We start from the raw sequence: 24,113 nt of genomic DNA, 5'->3' as shown, positions 1-24,113 counted from the left end.
TTAGTTTTTCCTCATTTCTCCAGCTTCTCCTTCCTGTGACTTTTAGAGTGAAAATATCAGCTGTACTTAGATTGCCTGATGATATCTTTTGATTTAGAATTGACCTCTGGAAAAGTCGTAATAGGGAGCTCTGCCTGTATAAATCAGAAAGTCTGTGATCTTGCATTGAATCCAATTCTAAATTTAGACCCTTACAAGATTAAAACATGAGCTAGCTACCAACGAATCCTAATGCATATATACTATTTATGTCTGAGGCTAAAAGAAAAAGGACTTAGTAGTCACTGACTACTTCTCAGACTTCTGGTTATAATATTTTGTGTGCTGACACTATCAGTGGATGATTTCATATTAATTGATTTGCAGGTCATTTATATATACTTTTATCTTTTAAAGTTACAGCTCATTTCTTTTCTGTTTCTACCAGGAAAATAATTTTTATCCTTTTTCCTTTCGATATCTCACAAATAGTTAAACACCTCCTGCTGCAGAGTGTCTCTGCTTTAAAAATAGAAAATGCTACAGCATTTCAAACCCATCCCCCACACTGCATCAAACCAGCTCTGCTCCAAGTGTTTCTGAATAGAGTTCAATGTTGAAGCCATTCTTCAGGCAGTACACAGGAACATTTGTGCAAGTCTGAAGAAAGGAAAAAGTAGGTAGAAATCCAGACACTAATATTTCTTCTGACTAGAGAACCTTGCACTTATGCCACCTGCTTGTCAGAGACAAAATAACATCAACAAAAGCATGTCGGCAGATATTGCTGTTGAAAGAAACTGCATTAAGCAAATCCTCATGAAAAGAAGGCTAGCCAGTGTAAAGGAATGTTCTTCTAAACGGAAAGCTAGCTGGGGTATTCTGACCAGTCAAGGTTAGTATAGCATCCATTGCAATAAAACTATATTGACCTATTTTTGCAAATACTAACTTTAAACTGTGGGTGCTTTTCACAGTGCGGATTCTGAGATACGAATGTATGGCTTGGAGAAAGACTGCACTGCCTTGTACTATATGGAAAGTGCATCTGTTGACTGTTTTTGGACTGTGTCTTAAAGATGACAGTGAACTTTTAGATGCTGTGTGGCTCACCATTCCATTTTAGCAGGTATTTCTAAATTGCTGTGGAAATGAAAATAGGATGTTAAGCAGGATATTGCTGCTCGCAGGGAATATAGCCATTTAAATCACTTAAATAAAACCAATAACTGGTTGGACAAATTGAGCAAGAAAATGAGCAGAAAAGCATCTTTAAAATGCACTAACATGAAGTTACTCATTTTAATGATAGAAAATTATAATAAGTATAAAATAGGCATAGTAACAAAGAACAGTTCTGGGAAGTAATTATTTGTTGAAAATATATTAGCATAAAATTAACAAATATCAACATAGTCCATAAATATGTAAATGTTGCAAATGTAGAGTCCAAGATAAAATTACACCTCATTCTAACAGTTATATTCACTAGGTAATAGATTTAAAATTTTTTTTTATTAATTAGTTTTGTATTCAGCAAATATAGACAGTTTGGTACCATTATTAGGCTCATCTGTGATCTACCTTTGAAGATTATTATTTATTAATTCTTATTATAAACTTTTAAAAGGCAGCATAAAAGTAGAATCAAATGTCACTCCTTTAAAAGATGAAAATAGGCAACTAAAATCGTTTCTCTGGACTGCAAACACAGTTCCTTATTACATTTTATCAATATAATTGATAGAAATATAGAACACAATCATATGGATAAAAATAAACTTAATCTGACAAATGTTTCTTGTGTGTTTACTATGTGCTAGTCACTGTGCTAGATGTTGGGAAATAGTAGTCTTGTTTTCCTCATGACTCTTAGGGCCCTGGTTGAATACATGCAATTATTGTGCAACTAAAGATGATCCTGTCATTTCTTGAAGGAAAAGTAAATTACCAGATCATGTGGCAGTCCACAGATATTAGTGATGGTGGTATATAGAAGGTGGCAAAAATAAGATGTGCAGGAATTCACCTAGATCAGTCTCTTACAGCTTCAATATACAGATTCCACACCAAAAAAAATTGAAAAGAGCTACAAAATTATGATATAAATATACTTTTGATAAACCTTGTTTAAACATATTAAAAATATAAGTGAGAAATGACCTGTGTTTTGATAAAGAAAGAGCAAGCCCTAGCAAATGTTTAATACATTTAGCAAAAAAAAAAAAAAAAATCCAGCACTCTTAACATGAATGTAAATGGGCCTAGTTTCATTTGGGCTAGAGATCTTTCTCAAAAACACCAAAACAAAGAGAAAACATGTTTTAAAACAATAATAATAATAGAGTTGCATTGCTAAAATTTATTGAGTTTATTTTAAAAAGTTGTGAAGGCTACACACCCAATTTTTTAGATGGTTATATTTGGAAATGTGTATTATGAATTTTATGTATTGTACAATGACTTTCTTCCCAGCAAAAAATCCATTTATAATCTGGGGGTGGAGAGATGGCTTAGCAGTTAAGGCATTTGCCTGCAAAGCCAATGAACCCCAGTTTGATTCTCCAGAATCCATGTAAACCAGATGCAAAAGGGGATGCATACATCTGGAGTTCATTTGCAGTAGCTGGAGGTGCTAGTGTGCCCATTCTCTCTCCTTTTCTCTCTCAAATGCATAAATAAATAAATTTTAAAAATATTTATAATCAGTAAAACAATACAGAGACTGTCTATTGTTTTAGTTTGCTACTTTTCAGATGTATATACTGTTACATGAAAATGTAAAGACAAATTGTTACAGTTCTTTCAAGAAGTAACTTACTTGTTTAATCCATTATTTTCGTGGGTCCATTATGGGTTAAAAATTGGCTATGAGTTTTGAGGTTAAGAAAAGCACAGTATCATAAAACCTCGCTAGTCATTCAAATGAATTAAATGTGTGTTCTTTAATTTTTAATATTTTTTTATTAATTAGTTTTATATTCAGCAAATACAGTCAGTTTGGTACCATTGTTAGGCTCATCCGTGACCTACCCCCCCCCGCCATTGGCCACTCCTTGTTGAGGTATATGGGTCATCCATTGTGGAGTTAGCCCACAGTTATGGGTAAGATAAATGTTTCTGTACATCATGACCCAACATGTGGCTCTGACATTCTTTCCGGCCCCTCCTCCACAAAATTTCCCTGAGCCATGTTGGGTTCATTTTTGGTCTGCTTCAGTGATGAGGTGTTTGGGGCCTCTGAGGCTCTGGTTCTCTGATTTGGTAGGAGTTGATTTTTCTCTGTGTTGGTCTCCTTCTCCCTTGTGCTTGTATCCGGTTCATCAGGAAAACAGCACCCTTGCTTGTTTCGCCAATTTTTCTTAGTTTCAGCTGGGGCCCTTTTGAGGTATGATGGGGTGGCTCTCTCCTTAGCATCTACATCTGTCTGAAAAAGAGAAGCAGATTCTCCAACTGAGAGTAAGTTAGCACCAGGACAAATGAGATAACCCTTACTTTTTTTGTAGAGAATTTAATAGGTGTAGGCCCTCTTGTAGCCTATGATTGATGGTAGCTTGATAATGGAGAGCGGTCTTATGTTTGGATATGGTTCTGAATTGTTTCCCAGCTCAAGCTAAGGGTCCCATACCACTTGAGGGGATCAGTTAGCCAAATCAAGAGCAGGTGGTTCCCCACCATGGGTGTGTGTCAGTATTGCACTTGTGTGGGCATCACAGCAGGTTATTTGCTGCTAAGTAGGTTAGACCATGAGTTGCTTGGACAGATATTGTTCATTTTCCCCCAGTCGCCCATGTAGCACCTTGTGGCAATAGACACGCTGACTGTTTGGGGACTGACTCTCTTCTAGCTTCCAGCCATGCCATTGCATTTTACATGACAACTGCGTATGGTGTCTTCAGCAGTAGGGTCTTACCACTAACTTTGATGGGTCATCAAGTAGTCTGACTGAAATCTGTCTGTGTTTTAGGAAACCTTGTAGGTCTTTTTGATCAAAAGCTCATTGTAGATGATAGCCACATGATGGTACTGGGAGTTACACGTCAGTGCCCACTAAGAAAAGGAGGACAAGGATAACTAATACACAAGAGTTAGAGAGAAGTGAAAGAGAGAGAGGGAGGGAAGATGTAGAAGATTAAGGTCAGTCTTCATCATACCCTCTCCAGTGTCTTGTGATTCAGGTATTCCCTCTAAGGGCCTGGTGAAGGTTCAGCCATTTGGTATACCTTTTAGGTAGTAGAATTTTATGGTCCCATTGCCGTTTGGGTCTAGATTTGTGTTTCCCACCCCTTTGATGCCCTCCCCTCTCTCTACCTCTCCATCCTAGTGTCTAGTCCACAAGATGCTTACTGAAGATGTAAGGTATCTTGGGTAGATTCAGGTTAGGTGCTGTAGATGACTGATACTATGTGGCGATTTTTTTTTTTTTTCCTGTGGTTCAGTAAGTTCACTGAGAATGATCTGTTCCAGGTTCAACCATTTTTCCTCAAATTTCATTATGTCATTTTTTCTTACTGCTGTATAGAATTCCATTGTGTAGATATACCACATCTTAGTTATCCATTCTTTTAACAAAAAAACCACCAAGAATCCCAACAGTGCCTGGAAACTGAACAGCACACTTTTAAGCAATAAATGGATAGTGGATGAAATAAAAAATGAAATTGCAAAATTTCTGGAACTGAATGACAATGAGAACACATTGTACCAAAACTTATGGGACACAATGAAGGCAGTCCTCAGGCAAAAATTCATAGCACTCAACGCCTTCATAAAAAAGACAGAAAGATCCCAAATCAGTAACCTAACCATCCACCTAAAGGCACTGGAAAAACAAGAATAATCCAACCCAAAGAGCTCCAGAAGGAAGGAAATAATTAAAATCAGAGCAGAAATTAATGAATTGGAAACCAAGGAAACAATTAAGACAATTGACAAAACAAAGACCTGGTTCTTTGAAAAACTAAACAAGATTGGCAAACCCCTGGCGAATTGGATCCAGCAAAAAAAGAAGCTTCAAATTAACAAAAATCAAAATGAATAAGGAGAGATCACTACAGACATAAGTGAAATTGGGAGAATCATCAGGACTTATTTCAAAAACCTCTACTCCACAAAACTGGATAATGTGGAGGAGATGGATAAATTCCTGGGCGCATACCATCTACCAAAGCTAAACTCAGAGCAGGTTAATCTCCTAAATAAACCTACCACACTCATTGAGATTAGAAAAGTTATTAAAAAAAAAAAAAAAAACACAAAGAAGAGTCCAGGACCAAATGGCTTCTCAGCTGAATTCTATCAAACCTTCATGGAAGAACTCATCAATCTTCCTCAAACTGTGCCACACAACTGGAGAACAGGGAAAGTTACCCAACTCCTTTCATGAAGCTAGTATCAGCCTAATTACAAAACCAGGCATAGATGCCACAAGAAAAAAACCTACCGGCCTATTTCCCTGATGATCTTAGATGCAAAGATCCTGAACAAAATCCTCACAAACTGAATCCAACAACACATCAAAAGCATTATCCACCTTGACCAAATGGGATTCATCCCAGGAATACAGGGTTGGTTCAACATATAGAAATCTGTCAATGTAATACACCACATAAACAAGGTTAAACATAAAAAAAAACCACATGATCACTTTGATAGATGCAGAGAAGGCCTTTGACAAGATATAACATCACTTCGTGATCAAACCATTGGAGAGAATTGGCATGGCTTGTTCCTATCTTAACATAATAAAGGCAATATACAAAGCTCCTAAGGCCCAAATAATACTTAATGGAGAGAGACTGGAGGAATTTCCATTAAGACCAGGAACAAGACAGGGTTGTCCTCTCTCACCTCTGCTTTAAAATGTGCATTATGATTCTTAGTTATTATTACTTGGAACAAATCATTTACTCTCACTGAAGCTCAACACAGTGGAAATACTACATCTTAGTAAGGACATGCTCTGTGCTAGGCATGTCTCATGTGGGCCATTTAATCCTTACAACACTAGAAAAAATATTATCACCTTCATTTTGCAGTAAGAACTGAGATTTAGCTATTTAAAGAAGCTTAACCAAGTTACAGCAGCAAATATGGGATAGAGTCCTGCCTAAGTATGCTTTTCACTCTAGTCCTTATTTGTAATCCCACTATACTGCTCCAAAGAGCCACCCAAATAGGATTTTTATGAGGTTTGTTGTGACTGATTATGAGAAGGCAGAAAAAGCCCATTGTATACCACAGAGGCAAGCAAGACTGTTTTTTTTTTTTCTAAATTCCAAGAGTTTGAGGTTAGAGATATACCTCAGTGGCATAGTATTTGCTTAGCATTTGTAATGTCCTTGGTTTGATCCCCAGCACCCTCCCTCCTAATAAAATCTAAAAGTTTGAAACTTCTGTCAGAAGGTTTCTTAAAGGAGGAATCTTTAAGATGATTTGTCGAAAATGGGCAAGACAGAGGTCAGAGAAAAAGTGTTCTAATCTCATGGGAAAGAATTTTATTTCATTGTATATTTAAGATGCAAAAAAAACTGTTTAGCATGTATAAGGTCCAGGGTTTGATTCCTAAACAGAAAGGGAAAAAAATACAAGATTGACTTATTTACTACCATGTATCATATCTATTATCTACCTATGTATGTTATCTATCATCTGTCTACCTTTCTATCATCATCATTATCCTCATTTATCATCTAGCTATCTACTATCTAGCTATTTATCGTCTACCTATATATTATCTATCTATCTGCCTATCATATATCTCTCTCTATCTACCTAATTTTTCAAGATCTGGGATTAAATCCGGTGGACACTGGGTAAAGACTCTACCACTTAGTTATATCCCCATCTCTGTTATCCAGTTTTACTCTGGACTCAAGCTCCGTCCCACCAGACTGTCTGGGAATTTCACCTCTTAAATGTCTCTCATTATCATCTCTTGGATTACACAAAGGTTGGTGCTGAACACGGGTGTATTGAAGAGTACAACTGGCCTTGCTACCACAGGCTTCCTACTACTAAGCCCCTGCTAAGCTATTTATCCTTTGAAAAAAATAGTCCAGGAAATAAGTTACCTGCATGCCAAACTTAAAGCATGTGACTGACTGGAATGTGGGTACATACAGCCTATACCCCATCTTGTTCCTTGGGGTAGTATTCCCTCTCAGAGCTCTGAGTAGAGTTGCAGGGACCTAAGTCCTCTCTTTCCTTAGGTTCCTGTGATTGAGTGTACATGGGTATGTGCATGTAAGTGTGTTGGATTGTGGGATTGTGCGTGTGTGTGTGTGTGTGTGTCTGTGTGTCTGTCTACCTCCTGTTTCTATCTTTTTCTCATTCTTCCTTTATTGTTCATGCTACTCATTATTCTTCTCTCTCCTCTCTTTCTGCCTCCACATCTTCTCTCTTGACTTAGAAGAAACTGTCTTCAAGTTACTCCTATAGTTTAGACTTTATAATCTCCCATAGGAAAAACAATAACAAAAATAAATGTACCCATCAATAAACTACTGTGCAACCAGAGAAAGAGAGTTGGACAAGGAATATGCAGTGAGAAGGAAAAAAGTCATTTGGAGGAATCTGCAAAACAGTTCAACATAAGCAGTGAAGGCAACATTTGAAAAGAAAACAAAAGTGAAGATCAAAGTCATATTATAGATCCAGGGTAGTGATGATGGATGATACCCAGTGTTAAGGTGACCAGGTCCCAATCAGCCTTCCTGGGTAGCTGAATCCTATTGGGCAGGTTGACTGTTTATACGATATGTGTGACATATCATCAGCTAAATGGACAATATGAGAGAGGGAGAGAGTGGGTGCGCCAGGGCTTCTAGCCACTGCAAACGAACTCTAGGCGTGTATGCCCCCTTGTGCATCTGGCTAATGTGGGTCCTGGGAATCAGCCTTGAACCGGGGTCCTTAGGCTTCACAGGCAAGCGCTTAGCTGCTAAGCCAACTCTCCAGCCCTGGAAGTATCTTTTTCTTCTGTTTTCAATAAGTAGCAATTGGCAAGGTCCGTGGGTAGAAACTAGCATCAGAAAACCATTTAGATGGTTATAATGCAAACAGAGCTGAAATGGAACCAGGCATCCACTTGCAGTTCTTGACAAAGGCTCTGGATAATACTATGGGTAGGAAGGGTGGCCAGTAGATTCTTTCTGATCTTAAAAGCATTGCCACATCTCCTGTGTTTAGTACAGATTGTTTGAAGGCAGAAAGCTTTTATAACAAGCCAGGTTAGAATAAAAGTGGACTAGGGAATAGCAGTGGAAGTTGAGATATGGTCAACGTTTGGATTACATTTGAATGGTTGAAACAAAAGAGCTTATTAGTGATAGGAGGTAGAGTGTTAAAAATAGAAATTAAGGCTTATGCATACAACTTTTAGTCTTGAAAACCCCGAATTAGGACAGTAACCATTTACTGACAGGGATATTTTAGAGTTTTTTAAATCAAGAGGTCACTTTTGAACATGCTAAGTTGAATTGCCTGCTAAGATATCTAAAGGGACAAGTAGAATGTCTTCTGGAAATAATGTATTATATCTAGAGGAAAACTGGGCTGGGGATGCAAAATTAAGTCAAGAAACATATTGACAATATTTATATCCCCGAAACTAGAAAATGAATGCATCAAGAGCAAGTGAAGGCTGAGTTTGAGACAAAGAGGAGCTAGTGGTGAGGAAAAGCAATGAAAGGTAATATAGCTGGGCCAATGATAACTGCCTCCTCCTAAACACATGAACACTGTGTATGCAGTTTCCTTGAAATTATTTAACACCATGTTGTTACTGCCAGATTATGAAATAATACCTATGGTGAAACTGAGGGAGAAGCAAAGTAGGGGTAACTGTTTTCAAGAAAGGGATATGAGTTTGCTTTTAGAAATGTGTTGAGAAAATACTTAACTAGCAATGGACATACCATACCATGATCAACAATGTGTTTAAGTCATGAAAATATCTAGATGAGTGTCTGGTGGTAAATTTTAGAATAAGGGCACTGAAATTTGTGGGAGAATTTATACATGAGGTATGAGGTATAAGATTGTGGTGTTATCCATGTGATTCTTGTCCCAAAATTTAACCATTCCCTATTTACTTATATGCTTAGGGATTTTAGGTTATAGGAATAAGATGAGTTAAAGTTTTATAATCCCAAATGAGTTTCTTTCCTTTGTTTATGAGATGTAACTAAAATTTCGTGGAAAATACATGAAAGTATTTTTAAAATAGACTGTGGATTGTATTTGTGAGATTTCAAAAGTATTTAGTATTATGCTATATCTTCATTAAATACAATACAAAGGAAGTTACAGAATGTATTAACATTTTTCACTGGAATGACAGTATCATATCAAAAGACATTGGTCCTTACTTCCATAGCACCATTGATAAATTAGCTTTCAAAGAGACTAGATGTCCCTATACTGATGGGACTACAACTAAGAATAGGCAAAAGATTTTCTAGATAATGAAAAGAACTCACCACAGTGGGCAGAAAGCAAAGTTCTGTGTTTTTATTTTACCACAGGGCACTATAGCCTTAAAGAGAAAGAATAGGTTAGGATCAGCTCTTTCTCTAAGAGGGGCAACCAAGAAGGAAAAGCAATCTAGAAAATAAATCAGACTTTCTAAAGCTGATTTCTCATTCTGGCAGCAAAGGGTCATATTACAGAGAGCTTTGAGCTTTCGAAAATGGCGGATCATAACTAATAAAGGATAAGTAGTTTTATTTTTTTCTTGCTGATAAAAAAAAATGAGTCGGATTTACCTCAGTAGTGGCTGGCTTGAAGTACCGTGGGGAGACGGTGATCTAGGTATTGTATATATCCTTATAAAGCTCTCCACAAATAAGCTGTGAATGTTTTTTTCTGTTAGCAATGTGATGTTTATAAAGCAGAACAGGCTTTCACCCTGTAAATAATATACCAGATGTCTGGGAACTAATGTTACTTCTAAATATAGTCAGTACCCCACCCACAACTGGCCTAACTACAGAGATCTTAATGTTAGGCACTTGATTAGCATGATGAAAGTTACATATATCTTGTTAAAGAGTTTTATGTCAGATAACTTAATATAAAGAGTTAAATTGAATATTTGAAGTAATAATTTTATTGCTTTTACTCTAGAGTAAAATTATCTAGAGTATTGGTGAAAACGAAAGTCTAAAGTGATTATAAAGTTATTATATAGTTGTACATGAAAATACTTACATTTTATTTGATCTTGAGAAAACTTATAAATCTCATATAAAGCATGACCATTTGGGAAAATGTGATAGATCACATTATACATATTTGAAGTGAAACCTCTGTTATAGACCTCTGATTTTGATGGGGAGAAGCAGGAGTAGTGAACACATTTAAACACAGTTAGAACATGATCTAGTATCCTTGGATTCTCACATGCTACGAAGATTAGTTACAGACATTCTCCTAAGAAATTAAAGGAAATAGAAGATGAGGTTGTTTGGGAGTTAAGCAAAAAGAATCCAAGACAAATGATTTATTTTTCATTGGATGGCATGCTTGTTCTTATAAATTACTCCACTAATAGGTTGATGGGCTATTTCTTATCTCTTCAGAAAAAATGCCATAATTTTTTCATTTAGCTTGTGTGTGTGTGTGTGTGTGTGTGTGTGTGTGTGTGTGTGTCTGTGTCTGTGTTTGTGTACGAGTTTTTTAGTTGATCATATTCTCTGTCTTTCCCTTTTCTCTCTCGGTCTTTTTCTGTCTCTCCCTTACCAGCAAATAATGCTAAAATTATACTGGACTAAAACAAACATTATAATGAGAAAACTTATTAGAATGCAGGGAGGAGAGTTGGATGGGAAGAATATCAAGTAACTCTCAGGTGCAAATATCATTAGCTTTGCTGTTCCATAAAAGTCTTCACACCCACTAGAAAAAAAGTGGGTCTAAACATTGATGTTCAAGGCTTTGTTCAATCCCAGCATCTGGTTGTTATGTTAACTAGTAGTGACATTGGGAAAAACAAGCAGGAATAATGATTTAACATCATCATGTTGTACATATATCTTTATAGATAAAGATAGTGAATTTTACTGTATCACTACAGGAAAGAAAACCTTGCTCATTACAAATATTGCAAATGCTTATTTAAATCAACACATTTTTAAAGCTTTGATTCCTTAAATTGTTATTAATTTCTCACTTCTCCACTGATGAGACTACAGGTATTAATTTTACATATCTAATGTATTTTGAAGGTAGTATAGTGTCTATATTGTTTTGTTTAAACAGTCACAAGGAAAATGGATACATGTTTTGAAGATCTTCACAGTTTCATTCTGCAATCAAGTTTATACTAAAAGAAGCAAATGTGCATGATTTGTAAAAGCATTAGACTTCTTGGAAGATGGAAAGAAAACACACTGGAACATTCCCACAAAGAACATTGCTTGAATGATGAATTTGCATTTCATTTTGTGAGAACATAATGTTCCTATTCCTTATAAATTATGTGATTTCTAGTAAAATTTTCCTACCAACAAATATTTAAGTACATGCTTACAATTAAGCTATTAATAAGCAATAGCATTTTTATATGCAACAAAGAAGTAATATTCACATACAATACTCACCATATATATATATATATATATATATATATATATATATATATATATATATATACACATATACAATACTATTAACATTAACTTTTCTGTCAGCTGAAAAGCCCACAAATTGCATTATCAGGCTTACTAATTTCTCTAGATAAGTAAGAAATTCTGGTAATGGACATTAAATATTTCCATTTATGTGTGGAAAGGGGTGCATATTTAGTCTTCCTTTAAGACTTACAATGCTTTAAAATTTAAATATCAATTATTATTCTGGATTCAATATAAATTGTGTAAGAAACTGCATTGGAATTGAACTATTTCCAAGGTATACTGCAGGAGTGCCTTTTAAAAATTAATTATGCAGACCTGATAAGGCTTAATTTTCAGTTTCTGTTCATTCTGAAATCAAAGGGAAGAAAATATAATGGAAGAGAATCTGAATGAAATACACTATATTTTAAAACTATAAGAAATGCATAATATATACTTCATAGGAAATGAATATATAAGGCAAAATGAAGAAGTGATTAGGGGGCATCAGTTCTGGATTTGTCAATCTAAATTTCATGTGTTTTTTTTAGGTTTATCTCTTTCAACTTTATGAAGGTAGATTACATATACCTGAAATCATTGTCATGTGAACTAAATGTCCTCCAACCAGTGTTATATATATATTGTAAACTGATTCATTGTTCATATATCAACAGTAAAGAGAAAAAGTGCTTTTACTCACTCTGCCTTAGTACTTAAACTTTCAATAAAATACTATCATACCATTAGATATAAAATGATTGGTGATTGGCCATTGACTTTTGTCCTTTGTTGCCTGGCTTATGGGACTACTGCATTTTTCTTCTGACATGTCCTTATATTTTATTTAGTGGAATGTATTTAGTTATCATTTACAATGTCATAGCCAAGCTTTTGACAAATCCTTAATACAGAATTATGTGAAGGTTGTTTTCAGTTGTATGAAAAGTAGGGATAGTGAAATAAGTTCTAAAATGTATTATTCATCTGCAGTTATAGCTCCAAAATCCTTTGTATTTTATGAGAGGTTCATAAAATATATACTGTTGACTGTTCAGTGACTTTATTTCCGTTAATGTAGTAGAATTAATCAGTAGTTTGTCTTTTATTTATAACATTCTGTGGATTTAGGAGGAGTCAGTGGGAGACATAGTGGACAGCAAGACAAGTATTAGCAATTACAATCATTATACACTGGGAATATTTTCTCTGTAGTCAGATTTTCTTCCACTTATCAAACAATCCCTCTCAATGACTTTTTACTGGAATTCATAAATTACTCACTTTTATATTTTATTTTTTATTATTAGATATGGACATATTTTGTATATAAACATCACATGTTGGTACCATCCTTTGCCTCCTCCCTGCCCCTTTGCTGAAGAGGCCTTCCTCATTGGTGATTCAGGTCAACCCCGTGGGGATTGTGGATCATGCATTATTTGCAGCAGTCAGTTATGGGGGAAAGGCAATGCCTCTGTGTAAAATGTCCCAACTTGTGGCTCTAAGAATCTTTCTGCCCCCTCTTCCACAAGATTCTCAGAGCCATGCTGGGAGCATTGTAAGTCTGCTTCAGTGATGGGCATTTAGGAGCATCTAGATGTCTGGTTTGGTAGGTGTTGAGTGTCCTCAGTATCTTTCTCCATCGCCCTTGTGCTGATATCAACTTAACTGAGACATAATTAACTCATTTAATCACTTTAAGACCTCTCATTATTTTCTATGTCCAGTAAATAGAATCAACAGAGCTGGTTTGAATTACACAAATATCACTCACTATACACCAACCACTGTCCTTTCAAACCACCTGAGAGGCCAGAGAGTGAGAGCGATTAGAAGAGGATTGTGTGCTTTTTGGTAGGAAAAGAAAAGGGAACTTCCACATAGGAGGCACCACTTTTCCCACTGAGAAATATTGAGGGCATGCCAGGCCATTGTGATGTCACCAGAACAGAATGAAGGTTGAATGCTACTGCCTACCCACACCTGGCACATGAAGAATAAATAAATTGTAGGTGATCCCATGGCACTGTTAATACCATTTCAAATGCAGCTGACCCTTTGTCCCTAATCTAAAACTTTCCTATCTAGGGCCCCCTTAGTCAGTGCATGTTTTAGGCATGGGGCTCAGGTACCTGACCTTGTTGACAAGATACTGCAATCCCTTACACCTCAGGATCAGGACAGTCTGGGGTCTGGGGTCTGGGGACAAGGAAAGCTCAGAATGTATGGACTGTTGAGTGTTGTGGAAGGTATACTGGCTAAATATAAAAATAATAATTTAAATTTTTTTGTTTATTTTTATTTAGTTGTGAGTGACAGACAAAGGAAGAAAGAGTCAGAGAGAGAGACAGAGAGAGAATGGGTGTGCCAGTGCCTCTAGCCACTGCAAATGAACTCCAGACACCTGCACTCCCTTATGCATCTGGCTAATGTAGGTCCTGGGGAATCGAGCCTGAAACTGTGGTCCTTAGGCTTCACATTCAAGCACTTAACCACTAAACCATCTCTCCAGCCCACAAAAAAATAAATTTTAAGCCAGAGTGGTGGCACATGCCTTTAATCCCAGCACTCAGGAGGCAGAGATAGGAGAATTGCCTTGAGTTCAAGGCCACCCTGAGACTACAAAGTGAATTCCAGGTCAGCGTGGACTAAAGAGAGACCCTCCCTCAAAAAGCAATAAATTTTATATTTGTATATGATAAAAGCATGCAATAACTTTATGTGTTCAATAATCACTGGAAGACAATTCATCAAGTACAGTAATTTCGGGGTAGATGAACTTCAGAGCACTTTAGAGCCCTCTGGATTCAGACACTGCCTAGATGGAGCCTTCAGATAGGAACCAGATTTCCTAGTATGCAGGTCACTTTGTTGAATTCTGGGTGTAAATAATTTATATCACATGGGAATTTATTGAGCCTACTGAATTTACTTTGACTTAAATTTTTTTTTCTCTTTCTTTTCTGACAGGTTCCTGGGCAGATCGATCCCCGCTGCATGAGGCTGCAAGTCAAGGTCGTCTTCTTGCTCTCAGAACATTGTTATCACAGGTAAAGTATTACACCAAAGCTGAAAGTGAGTTCCCTTCCTATGAGCACAGAAAATTTCAAACAAATGATGAAGGAGTAATAAAATTGCTTAAGTTTTATTATCATCTTTTCATTTCAACTCACATCAAACATGTTAATACTTTCTGGTCTACTTCAAGTTTCAGTTACAGTATACTTATTGGGTCATTGTTAGACATCTTAGACAATTAGTAATTTGACTGGTATGTTTTTTTTTTTTTACAAAATATGTAAAATGGGATTAACTATTTGTAATATGTCTAGCCAATTGTATACTTAGTTCAGTCACAACAATATAAAAACATATAATAAAATATATAAAATATAAAAAAAGAAATAATTAGGCCAGACTAGATGATGAAACAATCTAAACATGGTTGTGGTAATTGGTGCAGTGATATGGACAATTGTCTGTGAAAGTAATAAAATGTTCATTTCTACACTGGCCTCCTCATCAAAGTCTGTAAACCACAGAGTCATTCCTGAAACAGAATGTACTCTGGCTAGGTCCTGTGCATTTCACTTTTTTTTTTTTTTTTTTTTTTTTTTTTTTGAGGTAGAGTCTCATTCTAGCTAAGGCTGACCTGGATTTCACTCTGTATTCTCAGGGTAGCCTCAGACTCATGGTGATCCTCCTACCTCTGCCTCTCGAGTGCTGGGATTAAAGGTGTGCACCACCACTCCTGGCTTTTTTATTTTTTTCTTTGTTTTTGTTTTGTTTTGTTTTGCTTTGATTTTTGATTTTGGAGGTAAGGTCTTGCTCTAGCTCTGAATTCACTATGTAGTCTCAGGGTGGCCTTAAACTCATAGAGATCCTTCTACTTCTGCCTCCCAAATGCTAGGATTAAATGTGTGCACCACCATGCATTCCTTTTAAGCTTCCAATCTGGTGCAAATGCATTCTACTGCAAAGGCACTCATGATTCCCAGGGCCACAGAGAAAGGAATTCCTTATATTGCTATGAGAAAGGAAGGGTCCTGAAAATGAGTTTGAAGAGTGCTCTCTAGAACTCGAGAGGCTTGGATCCTGAATTGGCACTTTAGGTGGCCCCAGCCTATGTGATCTCCATTTCCTCATCTGTGAAATGAAGATATGTCCAAGATGCTCCTTTACAGTATCCAGTTCTGGACTAGTTATGTGAATGTTTTTCACAACACTTGATGAAGGTGAAAAAAAACCTATAGAAACGTCAGTTATTTCAAAGGGTAATCGCTCAGAGTGGGTCATGATATGGTTTCAGAGTAGTACTCAGATATTTCTCAATGTGTTTCCTTTTCATGAATAAGCCAGGCAAGAAGAGTGAGAGGCACTCTCAGACCCTACTGGGAAAGGAAACCTGTGCTTTCTCACACACTTCTATCATCTGGCCATGCCAGGGTACACATGTTAGGCAGCTCTCCCAACCTGACTGCTGAATAGCAAAATGAAATCTTGGAAAGGATCATGACAGGATCTTAAAATTTTCCATTTGCTAGTGACAAAGATATGGGGTGGTTGTCTATGAGTTTATTATTCATTGTGTGTATTCTGATGTTATAGCATATAGTATTCTGTAATATGTTAGGAAGGTATTACTTGAAATCCTTCCTATCATAGTGCCTAGTATGATTATCTATAGACAATTACTAGTGATATCCAGAAGGCAAAGAATCTTACACTTTATGCTAAATTATCTAACTGTTATTGAAACAATTAAAAATGGTAATTGGATTTTAATTGAACAATAAAAAGCATTTTATTATGTGCAGGACTCAAATAATTGCTTAAAATGCCTCATCTCATTCTAGTTTCATGACCACCATAAAATTTAGAGCCTGAGTTATTTGTCCAAATTAACATGGTTACTGCTTGATGAAAGCAGGATTTAAATCCATCCAATTGACTTTGAAGTCAGCACTCTTAAACCTATTTATAACTTAATCATAACTATCAAGTAAATAATTTAATCATCTATTTAATGACAAATCACAAAGCAATTTCCAAAAATTCATTTTTTCCTAGCCAAGACTGAATTATAATCTTATAACTCCAAACAAAGCACATTATTCAGACTATAAAAAGTCTTCAGTAACCAGGAAGATAGATCAGAGGTTAATAGGAACTTGCTGTCCAAACCTTCTGATCAGAGTTTGAGTCCCCAGCACTGTCTGTAATCACAACATACCCGCAGACATAGAATGCTGAGTCATGAGAATACCAAAGCTGGAAGGCCAGTAAAACAGTAAGAGAACCCTGTATCAAAGGAGGTGGAAGGAGAATACCAACACCCCAAAGTTGTCCTTCAGCCTATACTTGTGCATCATGGCATATAAGCATGCCCATAACATATATCAAAGACACACACACACACACACACACACACACACACACAGTCTTTAATTCCACAAAATGAAAAATACTTTCTCTACACCCCTAAAATTAAGAAAACCAAATTAAGGCTAGAGAGATGGCTTAGCAATAAAGGTACTTACCTGCAAAGCCTAAGGACCCAGGTTCAATTCCCCAGTACCTATGTAACCCAGATGCATAAGGTAACACATGAGTCTGGTGTCTGCAGTTCATTTGTAGTGGCTAGAAGCCCTAGAATGCCCATCCTTTCTCTTCCTCTCTCTCCAAATCACCACAAGTTGAGGACAAACTATTCAACCAGGAATCTGTAGGGGACTTTTTACATCCAACTATAACAATGGTTTTTTTTTTATTATTATGACTTTATATGTGAAACCTTCCATTTCCAAAACAAAGGACATCAGCATATCAAAGAAATCCCTACACTCTCATGATTACTGTAGCACTATTCACAACAGATCAGATGTAGACACAATATATTACATTTATCAATGAATAGAAAATATACTGTATTTACACAGGGGACTATTATATAGCCAAAAGTAACATCTAATCATTTGTAATAAAATGGGTGGGACTAAATGATAATAGCTGAAAATATTCAGACACACAAAGACATGTGAAAAGACTTTTTAAAAATATTTGTATTTATTTATTCATTTAAGAAAGAAGCAGTGAGACAGAGAGAAGGGAGAATGGAGCATTCCAGGGCCTCCAGCCACTGCGAATGAACTCCAGATACCTGTGCCCCCTTGTGCATGTGGGTCCTAGAGAGACAAACTGGGATCCTCTGGCTTTGCTGGCAATGCCTCAACTGCTAAGACATCTCTTCAGCCCCTGAAAAGGCTTTTTAAAAGTTGGTTTAGATGTAGAATAGTTATCAGTGGAAGCTGGGGGAATAGGGAAAGGAAAGGAGATAGAAATTATATAAAGAGGGATCAAAAGTGAAAAGGGGGCTGGAGAGATGGCTTAGCAGTAAAGGTGCTTGCCTACAAAGCTAAAGGAACTAGGTTCAATTCCACATGACCCACATAAGCAAGATACACAAGGTGGCGTATGTGTGTGGAGTTCATTTGTGGTGGCTAGAGGCCCTGGTGAGCTGATGGTCGTGTGCTCTCTCTCTCATCTCTTGAATAAATAAAAATAAAACATTTTTTTTTAAAGTGAAAGAAAAACAAGTTCTAAAGTTCTAGGGCACAGTCAGATGAAATCACAATAGCCATAATATATACAATACACCTGGAGAAGAGGGATTGAGGAACATTGAAAACTGACTGGATAAACTACTAAACTGGCAACTAATTACCTGAAATTCTTTCCACTTTAAAACATAACATTCTATTGACATCTAAAGAGATGATTTTTGTATTCATTTTTGCCTATCTTAAAAAAAATGTATGTTATGTTTAGGGTTATAATGTAAATGCAGTAACCATAGACCATGTCACCCCATTGCATGAAGCCTGCCTTGGAGATCATGTGGCATGTGCAAGGACTCTTCTGGAAGCTGGAGCAAATGTAAGCTTTAAAAATATTAGTTATATCACATCTTCTGACTGAGGGAATCAGAGTTCTCATCTTACTTTTCTTGCCTTCTTTCTCAATAGTTTAAAAAAAATAACATCATGAAAAAATGGCCTTGAATTGCCTTAGTTTTCTCATACTTTCAAAATAAATGTGATTGGCTGATGTATAAGTGAGCAGCAAGATGAATAATACTATAGAATGTAAGAATATAATAAGGATAACATAGAATATTTAGTTCATTTTTTACTTTCATGACTCTAAATAGCAATATATGAACACCTCTAAGCCTATAGTCTTTGCTTATATTTTGAAAGAGTTTCCTTAGATAAATTCTTAAATATAACAGCTAATAAATATGGTGCACTACTATAATACTAGCCGGAGGATCAGAGGCTCAAGATCAATCTCAGCTACATAATAATTTGGAGACCAGCTTGGGCTTTGTGAGACCCTAATTCAAAAAGAGCATTAAGGGCTGGAGAGATGGCTTAGCCATTAAGTGCTTACCTGGGAAGCCTGAAGACCCCAGTTGGAGGTTGATTTCCCAGTAACCACTTAAACCAAATGCACAAAGTGGCACATGTATCTGGAGTTCATTTGCAGTGGCTGGAGGCCCTGGTGTACCCATTCTCTCTCTCTCTCTCTCTCTCTCTCTCTCTCTCTCTCTCTCTCCCTCCCTCCCTCCCTCACTTTCTTTCTTTCTCTATCATTCTCATTCTCAAATAAATAAATTCTCTCTCTCTCTCTCTCTCTCTCTCTGTTACTCTCATATAAATAAACGAAAAGCATTAAAAATCTTTCAGAAATAGAATAATCAATATACACATTTAACTACCTACCAGCAAGTTGCTTCATCATTTTTATCACCATTAAATTTTTCTTCCTATTTGCTGAAATTTATTTAACAGTTGAGTTCTCATTTGTTTGCTTCTTGAATATGTATTTTGTCCAATGAATTTTGTTAGTAGATGTCTATTCCTGTGACTTTTCTCGCTCATCATGTTTCTCTTTATCTCTTGTATATTTAAAACTTTTTTGTATTGATATATATGAACAAAATCGATTTTGTCATATTTTTAATATTTTTATCTATTTATTAATTGACAGAGAAAGAGGGAGAAAGTATAGGTGCACCAGGGCCTCCAGCCACTGAAAACAAACTCCAGATGCATGTGCCCCCTTGTGCATCCAGCTAACATGGGTCTTGGGGAATAGAACCTGAGCCCTTTGGCTTTGCAGGCAAATGCCTGAACCACTAAGCCATCCCTACAGCCCTATTTTGTCATATTTTTGCATACATTTTCCCAGTCAGTAGATTACATAACTTTTGACAGTCTGTAAATTATTCTATTAGCTCTTTGTGATGTATGAATCTCATTATTTGGTTCTGGGTTTGGTTTAGGTGAATGCAATCACTATAGATGGTGTGACTCCATTATTCAATGCATGCTCCCAAGGCAGTGCAAGCTGTACAGAGCTTCTTTTGGAATATGGTGCCAAAGCCCAGCTGGAGTCCTGTTTTCCTTCTCCCGTACATGAGGCTGCCAGTAAAGGTTAGTTATGAGATTAAGTGAAAAAAAAAAAAAGTTCCTAGACCCGCATTTCCTTATTTATCTTTCAAGAATTACATTTTAGGGGAAAGTAAGGGGTTGGAAATATGTGAGAGGGGGATAGGCAAAAAATTAAGCTCATCCTTACTTTGTTTTGACAGGTCACCATGAATGTCTGGAAATACTGATATCCTGGGGTGTAGATGTTGACCAAGACATTCCTCATTTGGGATCTCCTCTCTATGTAGCTTGTATGTCACAGCAGTTCCATTGCATCTGGAAACTACTTTATGCTGGTACTGTTCTTGAAACATCTTCCGTTCTTTCCATATGTATATAGATAATTCTATCTCTAAGCCCCTTTAAAGAATATATTTCATGCTAAAAACATTATTGTAACATTCTCACTTATGCATATATAACCAAAAAAGAACTTCATTCTTGATGAGAACACTGCAAACCTCATAGATCAATATATAATTTCTTTAGATTGAAAACATAGCATTCGTAGACATTTGTTATGTAAGGGAATCTAAAAGCCCTGTCCTGTACAGAAGATCATAGAAAGTTTTATATATATACATAGATAGATAGATAGATAGATAGATAGATAGATAGATAGATAGATAGATAATTAAAATACATTTTAGGGATAGTCATTACTTGGATAATCTTATCTTTACCAGTCATAGAAATCATGTACTTCCTCAGAATTTCTGTCCTCTTACTAGAAAAGATTTCTTGCTATTTCCACTTATATGAAAGAACTAAATTCTTCATGAATCAGCTTTGGCTTCATGGGCAGCACTTCTAACCCAGTCAGACCAACTCCCTCAATTATGAAACTGGAAGTTTCTTGGACATGGATTTGCCTTTATCCTCCCCCTCCCATCATTTCTTTCTCTAGCTAGAGCCTCCCTTTCATGTGGTAGCTACTTATATGTATGAATGAGAAAATGAGCTTTATGTTACTTGTTGTTAATGATACTTATTTCACTCCTACTATATAGACATGTTTTAGTAATCATGTTGTATATTACTCACATTATCTTAACTTACAGATTTTGATTCATTGGCTTCATTGTCATTATACCCAGTATCCTAAACATGAGTGATGTTAGTAATTATTGACAAATTGATACTTTCTACCCATGTCCTCTCAATAAATTTATCACAATGAATAAAGTATATGCTTTATCACCCATCTTTATTTTTCCAAAAATATTATTCTTTCCATCAAACATTTTATAATGGGTTTTAAAATATTGAGAAATTACTATTAGTAATTGTTGATTACTTGCTATTTTCATGTCCTATTCTCTCATAAAATTGATGCACCACTAAAGTTTATGATTTCTTTATAGAAATTTCATTATGAAACATTATTGTTAAACATTTTATTCTTGTTTTTAAAAATATTGAAAGTGATTATGCTTACAAAAAGGGCCTTGAAAGGACTCTTAAGATGTATTTCTAATTATCAACCTTAATAATATTACAAACAGTATCAGAACATAGTAAGAAAGAATACATGTGTGATTTTTGGTAGACATTTTTTGGTTTGTAACCACTTTATACTAGAAAATTGTAATATTACTTTTACAGTTTTAAATTGCATTACTCAGTGCATATCCCTTAAATAACTACTGAGTGCCAGGTCTTGTATTAAAATAAATAAGTAGACAATTGTTAATTTTACATGTATGGTTACTTTTTAAATATAAACAAATTTAAAATTTTAAATTTTTGCATGCAGATATCATTGATATTATTTTCTACTTGAGATGCTTAATGTTTCTGCATTTATTGATTTAAACTACATAAGTGAAAATTGGCAGGCCAATCTATATATTTTACCTAAATGGTTCACATATCTATATTCATGAGTTTTCCAAGAAACCAAGAGGCCTTAAAATAAATGAAAAAAGGAATATGATTTTGAATAGCCCCAAAATCTATCAGCTATGATGAAAATATATGTGTATGAACTTAATCATGTATGGTTTATATTAGCAAGTATGATTACTTTTAGTTTAATTCAAAAATCTCTTCAGAGCCGGGCGTGGTGGCGCATGCCTTTAATCCCAGCACTCGGGAGGCAGAGGTAGGAGAATCGCCGTGAGTTCAAGGCCACCCTGAGACTACAGAGTTAATTCCAGGTCAGCCTGGACCAGAGTGAGACCCTACCTCGAAAAACCAAAAAAAAAAAAAAAAAAAAAAAAAAAACTCGCTTCATTATAACATCTTTTAAACATGCCAAAAGTGTTTGATAAAGATATAATAAACACATCCACATCCATAGGTACTATGTTTAAGATTTTATATGTTAATATGTATAAGAAATATATATTAATGTATTTGTGTGCATGTGCCATGTATTGCATATACATACATAGGGAAGGAAATAGCTCATTATGAATAAAGGTTCTTTTGTCCCCTTCCTCAGTTGTCTTCTTCTCTCTCTGCACAGAGATAATTGACTCATCAAATACTTTTTTGTTTTCATTTATCATCATCCCCTAATTACATGTAGGTGCTGATGTACAGAAAGGCAAATATTGGGACACTCCACTGCATGCGGCTGCTCAGCAATCCAGTACTGAAATTGTGAACTTACTTCTAGAATTTGGAGCAGACATCAATGCCAAGAACACAGAACTTCTGAGGCCTGTAGATGTAGCAACCTCCAACAGTGCTATGGAAAGATTACTGCTTCAGTGTGAAGGTACAGAGGACAAAGAGATATTTATAAGAACAAAAAGTGTTTTCCTAAAACAGATGAAAACAAAAGGCTCTTTGTGGTCATATAAAGTAATAATGCCATGTCATTTCCAATATTTATTGTGGAAATGAAAGACATCTCAACTTAGGTCTTACCAAAAAAGAACAGGTCACAATTATAAGGCTTTTGTTATACCTAAACTTTCATATTTCTATGGTTAAACATATTTAACTTATTCTACAATATGTGTAATATAGTTTTAAGGTAGTATCTACTAATATATGTTTATGTTTAGTAACATGCCCCATTTTATTTTATTTTATTTTATTATTCTGTCATGATAGAGACTTGACTTAGGGTCTCCCGTATGCTAGGCAAGCATTCTGTCAAGTGAGCTCCATCCCCAGACTATGCCCTATTTCATAAGATAGGATCTCTTTCCTTAGCATGTACTAGAAATGTAATAAGGAACAGTTACACTTGAAGTATTTGTTCTATTTGTTGAGGAGATGGGTCAGTGATTAAGGCACTTGCATAACGTGGAATTGTTAAGCCTGGTTCTGAAATGACAGTAAAATTTTATTTAGCTTAAATAATGAATTTAATCTGATGAAAAATAGATAATTTATTAAGTTCCCCTTTTGGTACATATCTTGGGGATTTTGATTCATGGCTCCTCTCTTAAAGATTTGACTTCTTTCTGAGAATGTTAATACCAATAATTCCATAATCCTGAATATTATGCTTCAAAGAATAAGTCTCAATAATAAGATCTCATAAGTAAAAGTATTATGAATACTAAAATAAATTTTCCCAGTGCATTGGTTATGCTGGTCATTGTCTTTATGTTGATATTTCATGTATCTTCATCACATGTAAGAACTCATTTTGATGTTAATAACTGTGGTTTCCTCTTCTTTCAGCTACCCCCAGTTCTCTTTGTCAGCTTTGCCGACTCTGTATCCGAAATTGCATAGGAAAACAGAAAATTCATCTTATCCCACAGCTTCAGCTGCCAACACTACTGCAGAACTTCCTACAATATCGATAAATCAGTAAAACTGTTCTAAGTCCTTTGCAAATTGAAATTTCTATTTTATTTACATAATGAATATTTAATACTTCATATTAAATTCAGGAAAGAAAAGAGAAAAATGAATATAAGCTCACCCAGGAAAGTGGTAAAATAATAATTTTCATTTTAAGTGTATACATCAATAATATTGTTTTGTGAATTTTTACTGTACTTGGATTATGTTTAGAAGATCTATACATTATTAGCAATTTCACAGTACC

General features: G+C 35.6%; 1 protein-coding gene across 2 annotated transcripts; it reads left to right on the top strand.

Annotated features, from left to right (window-relative positions):
* Positions 1 to 655: 655 nt before the first annotated feature.
* Positions 656 to 23,886, top strand: Asb5 (ankyrin repeat and SOCS box containing 5). 2 transcript variants are annotated; one of them, XM_045141618.1, is made up of 7 exons: positions 656 to 874; positions 14,571 to 14,650; positions 18,429 to 18,536; positions 19,948 to 20,098; positions 20,257 to 20,391; positions 22,629 to 22,820; positions 23,741 to 23,886. In XM_045141618.1, exons 1-7 carry the CDS (start codon positions 709 to 711, stop codon positions 23,866 to 23,868), a joined length of 960 nt encoding a protein of 319 aa, XP_044997553.1. In that variant the 5' UTR covers positions 656 to 708; the 3' UTR covers positions 23,869 to 23,886. The 2 variants fall into 2 exon arrangements, with proteins under 2 accessions (XP_044997553.1, XP_044997554.1); XM_045141619.1 differs by lacking the exon at positions 656 to 874 and adding an exon at positions 9,732 to 9,792.
* Positions 23,887 to 24,113: the final 227 nt, after the last annotated feature.

Source organism: Jaculus jaculus, chromosome 1 (genome assembly GCF_020740685.1).
Source record: "Jaculus jaculus isolate mJacJac1 chromosome 1, mJacJac1.mat.Y.cur, whole genome shotgun sequence".
NCBI classification, from domain to species: domain Eukaryota; kingdom Metazoa; phylum Chordata; class Mammalia; order Rodentia; family Dipodidae; genus Jaculus; species Jaculus jaculus.
The sequence above is the reverse complement of the archived record's forward strand: the minus strand, read 5'-3'. Positions and strand labels throughout refer to the sequence as shown.